The sequence below is a fragment of the Geosmithia morbida genome (genome assembly GCF_012550715.1).
Source record: "Geosmithia morbida isolate 1262 chromosome Unknown scaffold_0, whole genome shotgun sequence".
In the NCBI taxonomy this organism is placed as follows: domain Eukaryota; kingdom Fungi; phylum Ascomycota; class Sordariomycetes; order Hypocreales; family Bionectriaceae; genus Geosmithia; species Geosmithia morbida.
This window is the reverse complement of record NW_023336187.1, coordinates 1865576-1881457: the sequence shown is the minus strand read 5'-3', so window position 1 is coordinate 1881457 and position 15882 is coordinate 1865576. Positions and strand designations below refer to the sequence as shown.

The 15882-nt window shown below is 56.6% G+C and overlaps 6 protein-coding genes across 6 annotated transcripts; 2 read left to right on the top strand and 4 right to left on the bottom strand.

The window, feature by feature from the left end:
- Positions 1-632: 632 nt before the first annotated feature.
- On the top strand, positions 633-1928 carry GMORB2_0574 (SH3 domain; the record flags this gene model as incomplete). Its single annotated transcript, XM_035462559.1, has 1 exon — positions 633-1928. The coding sequence occupies one exon, from the start codon at positions 633-635 to the stop codon at positions 1926-1928; it is 1296 nt and encodes a 431-aa protein (XP_035325489.1).
- Positions 1929-2608: 680 nt separating this feature from the next.
- Positions 2609-3790, bottom strand: GMORB2_0573 (uncharacterized protein; the record flags this gene model as incomplete). Its single annotated transcript, XM_035462558.1, has 1 exon — positions 2609-3790. The coding sequence occupies one exon, from the start codon at positions 3788-3790 to the stop codon at positions 2609-2611; it is 1182 nt and encodes a 393-aa protein (XP_035325488.1).
- Positions 3791-4338: 548 nt separating this feature from the next.
- Positions 4339-6843, bottom strand: GMORB2_0572 (uncharacterized protein; the record flags this gene model as incomplete). Its single annotated transcript, XM_035462557.1, has 4 exons — positions 4339-4526; positions 4625-5528; positions 5584-6702; positions 6829-6843. The coding sequence occupies 4 exons, from the start codon at positions 6841-6843 to the stop codon at positions 4339-4341; spliced, it is 2226 nt and encodes a 741-aa protein (XP_035325487.1).
- Positions 6844-7301: 458 nt separating this feature from the next.
- On the bottom strand, positions 7302-8640 carry GMORB2_0571 (Glycosylphosphatidylinositol transamidase (GPIT), subunit GPI8; the record flags this gene model as incomplete). Its single annotated transcript, XM_035462556.1, has 2 exons — positions 7302-7986; positions 8090-8640. 2 exons carry the CDS (start codon positions 8638-8640, stop codon positions 7302-7304), a joined length of 1236 nt encoding a protein of 411 aa, XP_035325486.1.
- Positions 8641-11127: 2487 nt separating this feature from the next.
- GMORB2_0570 (PGAM protein) lies at positions 11128-13217 on the top strand (the record flags this gene model as incomplete). The annotated part of the gene is made up of 2 exons (XM_035462555.1): positions 11128-11162; positions 11273-13217. The coding sequence occupies 2 exons, from the start codon at positions 11128-11130 to the stop codon at positions 13215-13217; spliced, it is 1980 nt and encodes a 659-aa protein (XP_035325485.1).
- Positions 13218-13883: 666 nt separating this feature from the next.
- Positions 13884-14971, bottom strand: GMORB2_0569 (solute carrier family 25 (mitochondrial carnitine/acylcarnitine transporter), member 20/29; the record flags this gene model as incomplete). Its single annotated transcript, XM_035462554.1, has 2 exons — positions 13884-14593; positions 14659-14971. 2 exons carry the CDS (start codon positions 14969-14971, stop codon positions 13884-13886), a joined length of 1023 nt encoding a protein of 340 aa, XP_035325484.1.
- Between the last annotated feature and the right edge of the window lie 911 nt (positions 14972-15882).

The following is a 15882-nucleotide window of genomic DNA, read 5'->3' as shown; positions in this document are numbered from 1 at the left end:
GCCTTTGCGCCACTTTCCTTTACCTCCCTCACCACCCAGCTAGACTGGCCTCTTGCGTGCGTGTGCGTTACGACTTTCGCCGCAGAGACGGTATCGAAAAATCCGGAACAGAAGAAGAAAAGGAAACGAAACAGAGGGTCCCTTTCTCTTTCTATTCGCCCGGCCTGCGGTTGGCAGTGTCCATTCGTTCCTTTCTCACTCTACCACGACTCCGACCACGGACTCTCTTGAGAGATAGCGCCGGGGACTTCTTTCTTCTTCCATCTTGTCATCTTGCTCAAAGCTTGACAGCCTTCCTTCGCTTTTCTCCATATCTTCAACCGAGTGACACGTTGGGCATCCTCTTCCCGACTCCCGGCTGTTTCCGCAACAGCTCGACGTTTCAACATTCCAGCTCCGACACGTTGACCACCACCACGTTTTCTCGGCTCTTGCGCATTTGCAACTGCGGCTGTAGTTGATTGAAGTAGACGGCTTATCCTTTCTTCGCTCACTTGCTCACTCTCTACGGCTTTCTCTCATTCACTTGGCCCTTTTGCATTTATCGATCTGATCGGCTCATCTGTCATCACTCGTTTGTTATTCGTTCTTTATATCCCCATCTGGGCAGATTGTCTGTCCTTATCTTCATCATGCCGATCTCACACAGGCATGCGCATCGCGAGCGTAGCCTCGGCGAAGCCCTTGCCGAATCATTCGAGCATGCCATTCGGCGTGATCACAACGTGGAGGAGGCACCCGTGACGAGAAACGCCCCTCGTGCTATCCCCACAGCTATCGAGAAGCCTACCCAGACGACAAGCCTCGGTACCGAGATTGCAAAGGCCACAGGAGAAGCTTCCGTGACGTCCGAACAAACTATTGCCGGAGACTCGAGCATGTCGGTTCCCACCTCGACATCTAGTTCCAGGCCATCCAGCAGCCAGACTGGCGATAGCCAGGACAGCGGTGGCCTCGGGGCAGGAGCTACCGCTGGCATCGTATTTGGTATTCTTGGTGGTATCCTTCTCATCAGTCTGGTCATCTACTTTGCCATCTCTCGCCGCCACACCAAGAAACGTGAGGAGGAAAACTCGGAAAAGTTGACACCCCTCGGTCCCGCACCGCCCACAAGGGATAATGCCCCACGCCTAAGCCTCCAGGCCTCCAGTCACTTCTTCCCTGCCGGCAGTGGCGCAAACAAGGCTGGCGTTGCCGGCACCTATGGGCGTAACTCGCCGTCCCAGGAGAGGCCTGGAACCAGGACGAGCAGCCACGAAGTCAACCCCTTCACAAACCAGGCTGAACGTGCCAGCTCGCCACCGACTCCGGACAGGAGCACTAAGCCCGGCCGCGAGACCTCCATGGGCCGCGCCTCGCCTTCAGACATGGACCTCACCCTTCCCGACTCACGACGCCCCCCGAGCCCTTCTGGTACCGTCTTCAGCGTGTCTTCTGTCGCGGCGGGATCTGCTGCAGCAGCCCCCAGCGCGGGAGCTGCTGCCATCGCCGCCGCCGGTGGCCCGGCCAATACAGCCGTCCACCGCGTTCAGCTCGACTTCAAGCCCAGCTTGTCCGATGAGATGGAGCTCAGGGCTGGCGACCTGGTCAGGCTGCTGCACGAGTACGACGACGGCTGGGCACTTTGCATCAGGCTTGATAGGTCTCGCCAAGGTGTCGTGCCGCGCACATGTCTGTCCACCCGTCCCGTGAAGCCTCGACCGCCTCAGGGTGTTGCTCATGGAACCCCTCCCGCCAACCCTCAGGGACAGCGATCTGGATCCTCAAGCAGGCCTAGCCCTTCCTCGTCTGGTGGTATGCGCTCTCAGTCTCCCACAGGAAGGCCGATAAGCCCCGCAGGCCGCCCTCGCGCTCCCAGCAAGGCCCACGGCCCTAGCCCCATGAACCCGGGCTTCAAACAGGATGTCCCACCGGGTATGGCCATGTAAACATCTTTGGTATTCACCTAGGGAGTTCGTTCACGGCTAGAACTTTGCGACTTGGGACTGCACAATCAGGCGTTACAAAAAAAAGAGATTGGTGGGGCTGCGGCATGGTCCAGGTACTAATAAACCGGGAACCCGGCCTTGGCTTGGCCATGGGCGGGACCCACACTCGAGGATGATAATTTCAGCCGCTCCTCTCGATATGAGCTCTGGCCAGCAATGGCTCTCATTTCCGTCTTCTTCATTACCTGCGAAAGGTACAGAGAGATGATACACTTTTTTTTCACTCACATTTCTTGTCTATATCTTGGTGTTTCCACTTTTTTTTTTTTTTTTTTTTTWYTTTTTTGGGCGAGCTCAGCGAGCGACAACAACATACTCCTCTTCTTTGTCTATTTTCCTCTACTGTTTTGTTTTTACCAATTGAGCCTGGATCGCCTGGCAGGCCAAAGTCATGTATGTGGATATCCAGGTCCATCATTATTCATACACAACCACAAGACGCTAGGCGCCTTTGTTTATTTGTCATTAAGAAAAGGATGAGGTTGGGCGGTGTTATGTCGTATATCATACAAATGTGACGAAGTGAACTGCGTAATTCTGTCCGCTATTTAATGTGTTTTATATATTTCAGTCGTGATGTGAAGAGAGATGTCGGATTGTCTCTTTGTCTCTTGTGTGTCTCACGACCTGACACGCAGGACAGTAGCCTTGAGGAGATCAGCGGCGAAATCTGCCTGTCGTCTGAGTAGAAGGTCCAGGTCATCAACGTCGACAAGGTGCTCGACGAAGCAGGCCCAGAAGTCGACGACGAGGTCACGCGCCTCGTCCCCGGAGGCTGTGTTGTCGTACAGGGCATCAGTCAGGACGACCAGGTCCCCGACGCGGGCGGGGTAAACAGTCATGACGAGCAGGGTGTCGTGCAGCCTGCGCAGGGATAGGCGGCGCAGCGGGTCGACGGCGTACCTGTCCGCGAGGATGTACACGTCGGCGTGGCTGAGGAGGACGGGGGCGTAGGATTCCTCGGGGCGGGTGTTGGGACGGGGGAGCCACAGTGTGTCTCCGCTGCCGCCGACGAGGCCGCCCGTCCTCTCGGGGAGGTGCAGGCGGTCAGGCATCCCGTCATCGTGCTGCTGCTGCTGCTGAAGACGCAGACCGTGGGCGTGGAACCGACGGGCAGCCTGTGCCAGCGCCGGCAGATCGTAGGTGGCTGCCGCGAGCGGGCCCTGGTAGGCGAGCATCTCGCTCCGACGGGCATCGTCGTCCAGGTAACTCTGCAGGTCGAAGGGGAGGGAGGTATACGGGCCGGCCTCGTCGAGAAGCGACAGGGGGTGGCGGTGGTGTCCTGCCCCCCCCGGTGCACGGCCATCTTGATCCCCTCCTCCATCTTCCTCGTCCGACGACGGCCAGCGTAGATTATCATCATCATCATCGTCGTCGTCGTCGTCGTCGTCGTCGTCACCCCTCGTGGAATCCGAGCCGAAATCCGAATCTGCGGTCACGACCTGTGATTCCGCCACTGCTGCTGTCCTCGATCGTCTGGCGGCCGTGGTGGTGTCGTTGCGATTGTCGTGGTCGCGGTCATGGTCGCGGTCATGGCCAGGTGAGAGCGGTGGTGACGGGAGAGGGACAGTCTCATGCTGCGCCTCCTGGTAGTCGCCATTGTACATGAAGGCCGTGAATCGCGTGAATGTGTCGACTTGGATGTCTGGCCACGACGCGCGACCCTGTATCGACTCCTTCATGCGGCCGTTGACCAGGGCGGACAGGACGGGCGACTGGCGAGCCACGAGGGACCGCGGCACGTGGAACGGGTGCGACGTCGGTCCTACCAGAAAGGTGAAGTTATCGTCGTCTGTTTCCATGGTCTTTATATCCTCCCCCCCCTCCTTTCTTTCTTTTCCTTTTTCTTTCCCTATTTTGATAGCATTGCCGGTTTCGTGCTGGGTAGTAGCCGGTTTGGGATGTGTATTACCTCTGGTTACTATATTATTATTACAGTAATATCATAATTTTTTTGGCGGGGCATGTGGTGTGGTGTCACTGGTGTGGTGGGGGTCGAGGAATGACGACAGACGCGGAGAATAAGGCTGGCTGTTTGATGATGCAGTAATAATAATATGCAATAACACATCAACACTCCCCCCAGATTTCAACTTTCATCACTTGTACACAATTTGGGACATCAAAAGCAAGGAGAGCATAACACCATAGTACTGGACCACCGCAAAGAAGAATGCTTCACGCATGATCAATAGACATGTCTAGGAATGCATGTGGAACGTTGCATGGTGATGCTTGTTCGACTCGAAACACGTCCTGAACGAGGTTGTCATATCTATCCAATATGAGTATGAGGTATGTACTCTCCCGACAACATCATGTCCCTGGCAACGGCAATGTCATCGAACCATCACAAAAACTTGGCCCCGCAACCCCCACACAGCTGCGCAGTAGGAGGCGGCATAGTCACACCGGGCCCGATATGCTCCGCCGCCAATCTCTGCAGTTCCGACTCCTTCAGACGACGACGTTGGCACACGGCACACACGCGCGATACCCCTGGTGCCAGGATGGGAAGGCCCGACGAGGAGCAGGTAGCTATACGCAACGCCCAGACGTTAGCCGTCATTTCTTCACCTCTGTATATAAAGGCGAGCCAAGTTGGAAGGCGAGGGGGGGGGGAGAGAATGACTGACCAAACGCGTGACCTCTCGAGCACCTAGCTTCGGTGCCACCCTCGAGATTATGCAGCTGGCCCTTGCAGAACGCACACGACAGCGTGGCTTTCAACGGGGCGAATATCTGTCTCAGCACATTCGAGCCGGTTTGCTCCTCCAGAACGGGTGCGATGTCCGACATCACCGTCGCACCGGGGACGTGACCCCCCGCGCCGTACATCCACTCCCACATCTTCGCCTCTGTAGAGAGGCTAGGGTCGTCGTTGATGACATCCTGGAGGGGAGGCGCCGCCGATCCCGCGAGACTGCTGGCTGTGCCGAATAGGAGCTTGCTGAAGGCCTGGCGCGCGGGCAGCTGTGTGCTGTACTTTGACACGAGCACGACGGTGGATCCGCCGCCCGGGGAGGCGGACATGCCCCAGATGCGGAAGCGGTGGGGGTGTACGGGGGGGCCGTGCCTTTCACCGTCGTCCTCGCCCATCTCCTCGTCTGTGTCTTCCGAGTCGGAGTCGGCACCTGGGACGAGGTCGAGGGCGTCGACGCGACCTGTCGTGCGCTGCACGGACTGGCGGATCCGGCCTACCCACGAGGGCACTGCCAGCGGTGATGTGTCACCCTCGTCCGGCACGGCGTTGGTCTCGAACCAGTCTTGGTCCATGGCTGTGGCGGATGCCCGGACGGCCGTGTATAGCGGGACGGGGCCTGGTGACGTCGTGCCCGGGGGAGGTCTGTGGACTATGACCCCTGCTATAGGGTTTGTGGCTGTGTTGCTATCGGGGTATGCCGTGGAGCAGTGTGAGGGTGCATGGTCCACGATAGGCGGTTGGCCGGGACCAAGGACGTCTACTTGGAAAGGCGCGATGGCAAAGGGTGTGCCGATGACGCCGCGGGCGATTCTCGAGCCGTCATCCCGGTTCCATATCTACACGTTGTTAGCGGCATGGAGGAGCAAAGACCAGATAGGAAGAGCTGCCCACCTTGTCTTCCCATTGCACGAAGGCATCAGTAGAGAGGTATAGACAGATTCCCGTGTTGTCTGACGCGTCAACGTTTATATCCGGGTCCTGGCCCTGCGACCATTCACCCTCGATGCGGACTCTCCTGAACCCGACGTAATTGTCGGCCACGTAGGCGAGACTGGCCGTTCTTGAACCGTCCGAGACGGCCCAGGGGCTCCATTGCAGGGAAAAGGCCGATGCCGTTGAGAAGTGGTCCGGGTCAAGGGAGTCCGCGGGCCGATGGGGTCCTAGGCCATCGAACCTGGCTAATTCCCGGACTTGCCAGGCAGCATCGCCTGCTCTAGCAAAGTACTGCACCCCCATGACCACCACGTTCCCCTCATCAGTAGCATAAGCGAGCAGGCCCATCCCGGGAGCCACCCTCCGCGCCCATGAAAAGGAGGTAACACGCTCATCCATGATCCTGTACGATCCATCGTGGTCCTCAGCAGGTATGGGCATCCCCGCACCGAGGCCCCACAGGATTCTCCAAAGGCGAGTCCCCGTGCTGCGGGTGGCTGTCTGAAAGGAGGATGAGTCGTCGCCGTGCGCCCCGAGGGCCAGCAGCTCGCCGTTGGTGGTCATAGCCAGCAGGATGGGTCTCAGGTTAGCCCCAAGACCGTTGGGCGCCCATTCCACCCGTATGACCTGAGATACAGAAGATGCGCGGCCCGTCACACGCCGCGCATCGGAGGGAGGGGGCATGGTGCTCGTGTATGATGTGCCGCCGGCGTCGCTGCCTTCCTCCCCCGGGAAGGAGGGAGGCGGTAGCTTTACGCCTACCGAAGCGCAGAGGCGCGCGTTGACGGACGGGTTGGGTAAGAAGATGCCGGCTACGTGGATGGACAGAGAGAATTGGTGCTGCTGCTGGGCTGCCGCGGCAGCTGCTTTGGCAGCGACGACATCCTGAGACGGGGGTCCGGTGTTGGCGTTACCCCTGGCTTCCTCGTCGCCCTGTGGCGACGGCCTTGGGTATTCGGGGAAGAATATGTGTATGGTGTCGTCTGTTGCTACGGCCAGCTCGCCGTCGCATGACCACGATGTGGAGTGGCATGTTAGAGGGCGTGAGCGCAGGGACAGAGTCTTGAGTGGTCTGATCTGTTGGGCGGAGGAGTGTTAGCAAATCTTATCATGAATCTCCAAGTCTCGTCTGAAAAAGTGAGTGGGAGACAGATGCACAGAGTAGATACAGTATTTCCGTATCGCGTGGGTTGTTGATCTCACCTGAGAGCGATGCATCTTGAGATGGTGATAACCAAGAAAAAAAGAGATGCAAGAGAAAGAAGAAGAAAAGGAAGAAGGCTGGATGATAGCCAATTGACGTGGCCAAAACTTCAGGCTAACATGATGACTTCTTCACCAAGCCGCTTCTGTATGATGAGGGGTTCACGACTTGGAGAGCGCATATCAGAGTCTGAGAGTAGGATGTTATGATGTGAAAAAAGCGAGTGAGTGAGTGTGGCTATGACGATGATGGTTCTTCCTCCATTTGGGTGTACGACTGCTGACTAAGATGATTTTCTGCGTCATGGCGCCAAACAGAAGTGTCCAGGAACGACAAACCGGTGGTAATCTTTATCTACTATTATATACAGGTACTGGCAGGGGATCAGAAGAAGTAGAGAGAATTCGTGGCTCATTCAATGCTTCAAGTCGTGATAGAAAACGAAACAAAAAAGAGGGGTACAGTCGCCCATCTATTCCATCAATGATCCAAGACCCCAGAGAGCGACACATCCGACAAGAGCCGTGGCACCAATGGCCTTTCTGGTCCACCAGCTATCGTCGGTGAGGGAAGTAGCACCCTTCATCTTGTTGTTGGGAGATGACGCGGTCGGGACAGCACCAGCAGGAACACTGGCAGTAGTGTTTCCCTTACCACCCTTGGCGGCAGCGGCAGCGGCAGCCTTGTCCAGCTTGCCCTGCTCCTCCTCGTCAGCGCGCTTCTGCAGGACGGCGATGGTCTTGCTAAGCTCGAGGAGCTCCTCATCGAACTGAGCGTCGCCGGTGCGGTCGACCTCGACATTTTGGATGTTGCCAAAGAAGTCGGTGATAAGGCGGGAGCGGGCGGTGTCGGCGCCGCCGGGGAACAGGTCGTAGCGCATGCCGGGGTTGGAGTGGATCTTGGCGATGTCGTAGCTGTCGAACAGGTTGCCAATCGTCTCTTGGCTGTTGATGTCGCGGACCTGGGACTCGAGGAACTCGAGGTTGTAGTAGGTGAAGCGGTCGATGACGGCGACGCCGACGTCGTTGTCGGCGTGGTGTGAGTAGGACGACTGGTCGAGCTCCGAGGACCCGGTGGCGATGATGTTGGGGGAATAGAGCCTGCTGAACATTGTGTTGGCCTGGCAGGTGTCGATCATGAAGAGGATCTCGTGGTATCTGCAGAGTGCTCGGGTTAGACGTAATGGGCGCCATGTGTGGATAGAGGGTGCATGCGATACGGGCTTGTATATCCATATATCCGGGTGCGTATGCGACGTACCTCTTCTTCTCCCACATCTGCTCGAACGCATCAGCCAGATCCCAAGCGCCAATCTCTTCGGCATCCTGGAACTTGAGAAACTCGTTGCCGCCGTGGCCAGTCATGTAGATGAGGATATTGCTCCTGTCGTCGGTGAGCAGCCTCTTGCTCCGCGGCATATCGGGACCGACACGGTCTGTCAGGAGGCGGATAAAGTTCTCGACCGTCACCTCGTATCCGCGGTAGTCGACCTCGATGTTGTCGCCGTACAGGTCGACGGCGCGGTCCGAGTTGCTGTACACGGTGCCGGGGAACGAGTTGCGCGGGTTACAGGCCATATCGTCGGGCAGCATGAGGATGATCTGTGAGTCGGGAATTCCCAGTCGCTTGACAGTCCGGTACATGGCCAGCACGTTGGACATGTGGCGATAGTTGAACCAGAAGCGCGACGTCCCGACGAGGACAGCCCAGTTGCTCGTGTGTTCGGCTGCGACGGGTACGGCGACCAGGGCGAGCACCAGGGCTGCCAGCATTGCCAGCGAGGCCATGGGTCGGCGGACGCTCGTAAGCATCGTGGGTGTCTGGTCGTTTGTCTCTTCTTCTTCTTCTTTCCTTTTCGCTATGCGATCTGCTGTTCCTCCGCGACGGCGAAAAAAGGGCGTTAAAAAGGGGTGGGGGTTCGGTCTCGTTTCAGACCCAAGGAGACAGGTCGCACGGACCAGGGGCAGTCGGAAATGTAGACGGTGATGATGTTGCTCGATCTGCCCGCGGGCGGGACGCGGTCGGGACGCGGTCAGGGAAAAGAGAGAGAGGCTGTCAGTATACGGAAGTTGAGTGTCGGACGTGACGTCCCTTTCCCGACACGAAGCTTACAAATGATGTGGGGGGGCACGGGTCTTCCTAAAAAGGGGAGCGGAGTGTGGGAGAGAGAGTCTTGACTCTTGAGTGTCAAAAACAGGCGCAGCCAAGAGGCAGCCAAGACAACGTATGCAACTAACCATAGCTACTAGATTGCAGTATTATTTCTGCTACACAGATTACATGTGCTGTGGCGAAGGAGATCCTCAACCGAGGACGAAGATGAACGAGAAAGATGCATAGCCAACAACTCACTTGTATGGGACGTAATACCCCGTACATGTATGATAGGAAGCATTGCTACGTGCGACCGCGTAATTCGGCATATGCCACTGATCTGCGGCGGCGTCACTGTGGGGTAATAATAATACAGTATACTACAGTAATACTACAGTATACTACAGTAATACTACTACATGTCCGTGACGAATGCTAGATGCTGCCGCCGAGAAGAATTGGTCCGCGCGTCAGCGTAGATGGAGCGTTGGCAAGTACTACTACTAGCTAGTATGATACAAGTACGGAGTACAGTGATTGTTGGACTTTGGTATATCTGTACTACCAGCCGTACAAGTTCAAATACCGTACGATCATACAGTCTTGGGGCAGCCAACATGATCCTGTCTCGTGGTTTGTTGGGATACGCGAAGAAAGAACAAGAGAGAGGGAGGGAGGGGGAGGGGGAGGGGGAGGGGGGCGAAATCGTATGGATCGGATCGGTGATGGCCTCATTCCGGCATGTGCGGTGCGGGGAGGCGCAGCGGTGGTAGAAGCCGCCAGCAGAAGCCGCCAGTGTAGCCAAACGCCCAGCTCCGTATATCGGCGGCGGCTTGGAAGGGAATGGCCCCGTGTTGCCGTCATGTTGCCATTTCTGGCCAAGACCGAGTGTGTGGGCTGTTTCCGAGGTTTACGGCGAGCCGAGCAAGGAGACTTGAGTGTAGGGAAGCAAGGCCGGCACATGGATTGATTCAGAGCCTTTCCCCCTCCTTTTTTTCCCCTCCTTTTTGTAGCATCCCTATAATGCTGATACCATTACCGTCTACTGCTGCTAGTATGATTCATACTACCAATACAGCACCTGATACAAAGTAAGCTTCGATGTAATAATAATACGGAGTAGGGGCCCCAAGCAATACACGTCACTGTCGCCGTAATGTTGCTACTTATGGGGGGGGGCCCTGGCAATTGTGGTCTAGGCGCGTTGACCATATGTTTCGTTTGTTCCATCATCAGAGATCATGATGAAAGATGAAAGATGACTGTCTTGCAATGCAGATGATTGTACATAGTATACTATCCCTATTAATAGGGGGTAATGTCATATGCATAACTGCGTGTATAGGCGAGATGGATAGCAGGTGGAAGAGGGACAGGCAACAACAGTGACTTTTTTTTTTCCCGGGTCTCAGTCACTCGCGACTGCCGTGCCTGACATGTGCTTGACACGGGCGGAAGGCGCGTCTGTCATGCGCCTTCCGAAGCACGAGTAATGAATGGATGGGCCAGAATGCTACGTCTACGATTGCCATCATTCATACAAATACCAACAAAGGCCTAGAGTATACCTCCTTTTTCCCTACTACAACTCGTACGACTTCAGGCTTCTCCCCATCGGTCATCACTCATCATTCGTCACCCTCATCAACAAAAACCCTTCATCCTTTGCGGCCCATTCTCATTAGTATCAGTTATTAGCTGGCTAGTATCCTGTCAGCTGCGACTATACGCCCCTCTTCGTTTTTCTTGGCCAGTCTCCGCCCCTGACTGCCTCTGCCTCTGTCGGCGACTGTTTTTAAATAACCGCATATTAAATTCCCAGGCAAAATCATATCTCATCTGAGCCCTCAATCTTCCAAAAATATATATACTCTTTACCACCGCTGTTTCCCGCTGTTATTATTGCATATCCAGCTTTACCAGGGCCTCCCCCATCCCCCCCCCCCCCCCCCCGGCTTTCGTCCCCGCCTCTCTCCTCGCTCTTGTCTCACGTCAAAGCAACGGCCAACTTTCAGGAGACCCCTGCACCAAAACGCGAGAAATCTCCCCCCACCACCCGTCGACCCCACCGACGACGGCGACGACAACAAACTTCTTGATCTCGACAGCTTCATCATCAACTCTTCCTATTCTACGGTCCCTGCACCGTCCAAGCCTGAAAAACGAAAAGAAGTAAGAATAGAAGAGGGCCGCCAGCGACCATCATGTCCGGCTTGCCCTCTCACATCTTTGTTGTGAGGTTCGTATCTGTGCTCCCCTAACACCGAGAACAGAAACACCCCGCTACGGCCCCTCGGTGTTTGCCTCCTCACTCTCTTACTTTCCGCTGACACTCTGCACGCCTCGCAGACATGGAAGCCGCCTCGACGCTGCCGACAACCAGTGGCACCTCTCATCGCCCACTCCCTATGACCCTCCTCTGACCTACGGCGGCTGGCTCCAGGCCAGACAGGTCGGTGCCCAGATCCGCAACTATCTCGAGCAGGCCAAGCTCGACGAGGCACCCCGTGCCGCGCCATCCAAACCGCCCTCCACTCCTCCCCCAGAGCTCAGAAAGAAGCGCTTCCGTGTCGTCATACACAGCTCGCCCTTCTTGCGATGCGTCCAGACCTCGGTCGGCATCAGTGCTGGCCTGGCGCAATTGGTCCCCGATTCCCCCTTCGCTCCCGCTGACCTGATCGTCCCTGCTCCTCGCCTCCCGGGGAGGCCTGAGACCAGCTTCCGCTCCTCCATTCTCCGCCTGGACTCGTACCTCGGCGAGTGGCTCTCTCCCAACTACTTCGAGAACATCACGCCACCTCCCAGCTCTTCTCTCATGCTCGGTACAGCCAAGGCCGACCTCCTCAGGCGCGAGGACTACAGCAGCTACACAGATTCCTCGTCTTCCGCGGTGCAGACGCAGGCGCGGAAGGGCTCGCTCTGGAATTCCTCATCTGCTGTGGACCTTGACGCATCCCCCTCAGACTATCCTGCCCAGACGGACGACAAGAAGAACAGGGGATATTTCCCTCCCCGGCCGACGTTTTCCGTCTCAACTGGCGGGAAGATCCCAGAGGGCTTCGTGGCTCACGCGCGAGACCACTGTGTATCTGTCGACTACCAGTGGGACTCGATGCGCGGGCCCCTGCACTGCGGAGATGGCGGTACCCTCGGCGAGGAGTGGACATCGATGCACTACCGCTTCCGCCGTGGTGTTACGAAGATGCTGAACTGGTACGCTACCACTGACTCGCCCGAGCAGATGGTGACCAGCCCCGCTAGTCGTGCGAAGCTGGGGAATCAGGGGCGGGACAATGACGAGGAGGGCGAGGTTGTTGAGACGGTTGTTGTTATCGTGTCCCACGGTGCTGGTTGCAACGCTCTCATCGGGGCCATTACTCACCAGCCCGTTTTGATGGACGTGGGCATTGCCTCCATCACCATGGCAGTTCGCAAGCCCAACCTAGACTACACCCAACTCCTCAGCGATGCTCAAGCCCGGGAGGAAAAGCGATACCCGGGTAAAGGGGGGTCGGCTCTCGTCCCAGTGCACGAGTTGTACGACATACGCCTCTCTGCGAGCACGGAACACCTTAGGAATAACTCTTCGACTCCCGTGTCATCGCCTTCTTTCAGCAACAACGTCTGGAACAACGCTCCGCGGCCGCGCACGTCAACCATAGGGAGCCCCGGGACGCCACTCAACCTCGGGGGCCCCAGCCTCAGTGCCTTTGTCTACTCGGACTCACCGGGCAACCGCAGCTCGCCGACAACCAGCACTTTCACGTCGGGAGCGCCTACACGACGAGACCCCCCCTTGCCACGCAAGGTGTCTCGCCCATCTGTCTTGACATTTGGCGGAGGTCCCAGCCCAGCCACCAGTAGTGAATATCTGGCAGGAGGCCCCTCCCCCACGCTGACCTCTCCAGCAACGGGCCTCTGGTCGCCGGCCCCCTCATCGCTCCGGTTCATGGACGACGCTATCGACAACAACGATGGCGGCGACGATGACGACAGCTTCCCCGACTTCGATCACAAGCGGTTCAAGAGCCCGACCCTGTCGCAGACGCCACGTGGCGACGCAGCAGAGGCTCCCTACTCTTTCACGAAGTCGACTTCCGGTCCAGTATTGGCAGGTCCAATCAAGCTGCAGACGAACTGGGACAATGGCAGGGTCCCCGAAGAGGTGACGGTGCCCAAGACGGAAGCAGGGCTATGGGGTCAGCCTACTAGGTCACTGGAGGAGCTAGACCCCATGGTTCATGACGGGGGGCATATCAAGCGGAGGTGGACCGTGACCGACACCCCCAGGTGATGATGGGGTGGGCGTTTGGGTAAAGAGAGTCGGTCCACGTTGTGCACGTCAACTTTCATGGTTTTTCGAACGGAGGAGGTGGCAGTTTGCGTATTCAAGTCGGTGCTTCCGCTTTGGCGGTATTTCGATTTCGATTCATATGATATCCCCCACCCCACCCTGAAAAGCGTCTTTTTTCTTTCTTCTTCTTTCAATTGTTTATATCCTCCTCTCTCGTTCCATGGCTATGAGCGCGGGACTTATGGCGAACAAGGTAGAATGAATGTGTGCTGTTTTGTTTTATCCACCTTTCCTATATAGCGTTTTAATCGATGGATGCTCCTTCTCTTTTGATTTTTATTTTGATTTATTTTGTTCTAAGGTTTTTTTTTGGGTTGAGGATATTAGTAAAGAATGAATGTTCTTGTCATCAATCAGGATACGCCCCTTGTCCCTTGTGTGAATGCGTCGTGTATGAAGAAAAGTGCGAGCATAAAATTGTAACGTTCCTAAAATTCCAGTCACAGGATGTAATCTTTCTATAGGACAAGTTGTAATCTGTAGCGCATTGACGAGTAACAAGTCGGTAACAGCAAATCGAATCATGAATATATACAAAGGGAGACAGGCTGACACATGCTCGGACGAGTGACACAGAATCAGAGACGATTCAGCTGAGGACCAGGATCACTCCAGCTTGCCAAACGACTTGTTCATGGCAGAGTGAGCCAGCTCGACGCCCAAGAAGGTGGCGGCATTGGCCGGGACGGCCCGGGCGAGGGCGGGACCGAAGCCGGGGAAGAAGGCGCGCACGCCGCCCTTGGCGTAGAGCTCCCTGACGACGGCGGAGAGGGAGACGTTGCCCTCTGCCGTCTGCAGGCGGGACTTGACGGTGTCGACGGGGAAGACGGGGACCCACATGGCCACGCCGGCGGCGGCTCCGGCGCAGGTGATGGCGGTGAGGCTGAGCTCTCCGGTGGGCCTGCCGGTGACGGGGTCGCGCGGGCTCATCTCGCGCTTGATGTACTCGTAGGCGGCGAAGTAGGCGGCCGAGCCGGGGCCGTCGCGGGCGAGGGTGGGGACGCTGCCGCGGAAGACGCTGCGCAGCCCGCCCTGGCGGTAGAGCTGGCGGGCCACGTCGAGAGCGCCGGTGTACTTGGGCTTGTCGCCGGGCGCGAGCTTCTTCTGGTCCTGGACCTGGAGGATGACCTTGATGCGCTCGAAGGGGGCGGTGATGGCCGTCATGGGGATGGCGGAGATGAAGCCGGCCGCCGATGTCTGGGCTATGGAGAGTCCCTCGGGTCCGACCTTTGACGAGCCGGTGACGATCTGCTTGCCTAAATCGTAACCCCAGAATGAGACGGCGACTTTATTTCGGACGGTGATGATGAAGGAATCTCCCGTGGTCAGCTTTGCAGAGTGACAGGAGAGAGAGAGAGAAGAGGGGAGGGGAGGGACAGACACATTGGCGTGACACCCATCAAGGGAGCACTCACGCCGGCGTAGAGGCCGCGTCGGAGACCGTCACGCGCGACGCTCTTCCTGACCACGTCCACGGCGGAAGAGTACAGGCCCCTCTCGGCCGTCTGGAGACGGACCTTGACGAGGTCGAACGGATGCCCGACAACGACGGCGCACACGCCGCCGAACCCTCCCGCCGCCAGGGCGCGCAGCTGTGATGCCAGCGCCTTCTTTGCGTCTTCCTTTGACGGGGGTACCGGGAAGCTTTCCGTCACGGCTTCGGTCGTGGCCGTTGAGGAGGTTGATGTCGGCATTGCTGTGGCTGTCTTGTTCCTTCTTCTTCTTCTTCTATTCTCTCTCTCTTTCTTTTCTTTTTACTTTTTTCTTTCTTTTATATATCTTTCTCTCTCTCTTCCTTCTTTCCTTTGTCTTCTTCTTCGCTCTCAGTGTCTGTCTCGTTTCAGTCTAGTATATTAGCAGTTGTGCAGAGTTGGAGGGAGAGGGGAAGAGGGAGGAGGGGGCGAACGTCTCTTGCGCTGAACTGAATCGATGAGTTGGAAGGACAAAGGAGACTGGGCTCGGCCGGACGGAGGATGATGGAACCTCGCCAAGAAAAGAGAGATGGGGAAAATAGGCCGCGTGGGGGTTGGGGTTGGGGTTGGGGACAGACGTGTTTTTCTACCCCAGAATACAGATTTCCCCGGATTGACGGATCAAGCGGGGGTTTTCTTTTTCGTATTAATTAGTCTTGGGAGGTTTTTTTTCCCCCCCTTTCCCTTTCCTTCTTGTCTTCTTTTTTTGTCTTTTCGTATCGTCGTCTTCTCTTCAATGTTTAGACTGTGTTTCTTTAATCCTTATTTGGTGTGGTGTGGCAGGAGGAAGAAGCGCTGTGTAAGCAGACAGGCTACGTCACACTGAACGGAGCCTGAACCGGACAGATGGGCGAGGTTGAAGGGAAGAAGGAAGGGTGGGCAAGAATAAGAGTAAAAGTAAGAATAAAAACACCCGAGGTTGAAAGTAATACGAGAATTGGAGAAGGAGGGGGAAAGGAAATCAGGAAAGAAGAAGGAGAGTTAAAAGAGAGAAGAAGAAAAGAAAGATTCTCCAAATTCCCCCCCTCCCCTTCGGTATCATTACCATCACCCTCTCCCACGCACGCACACGCACGACCGCAGCCGAAGCCGAGGCTCCTCGAATCGTTTCAGTGGGGAACGTCGGGATGGCC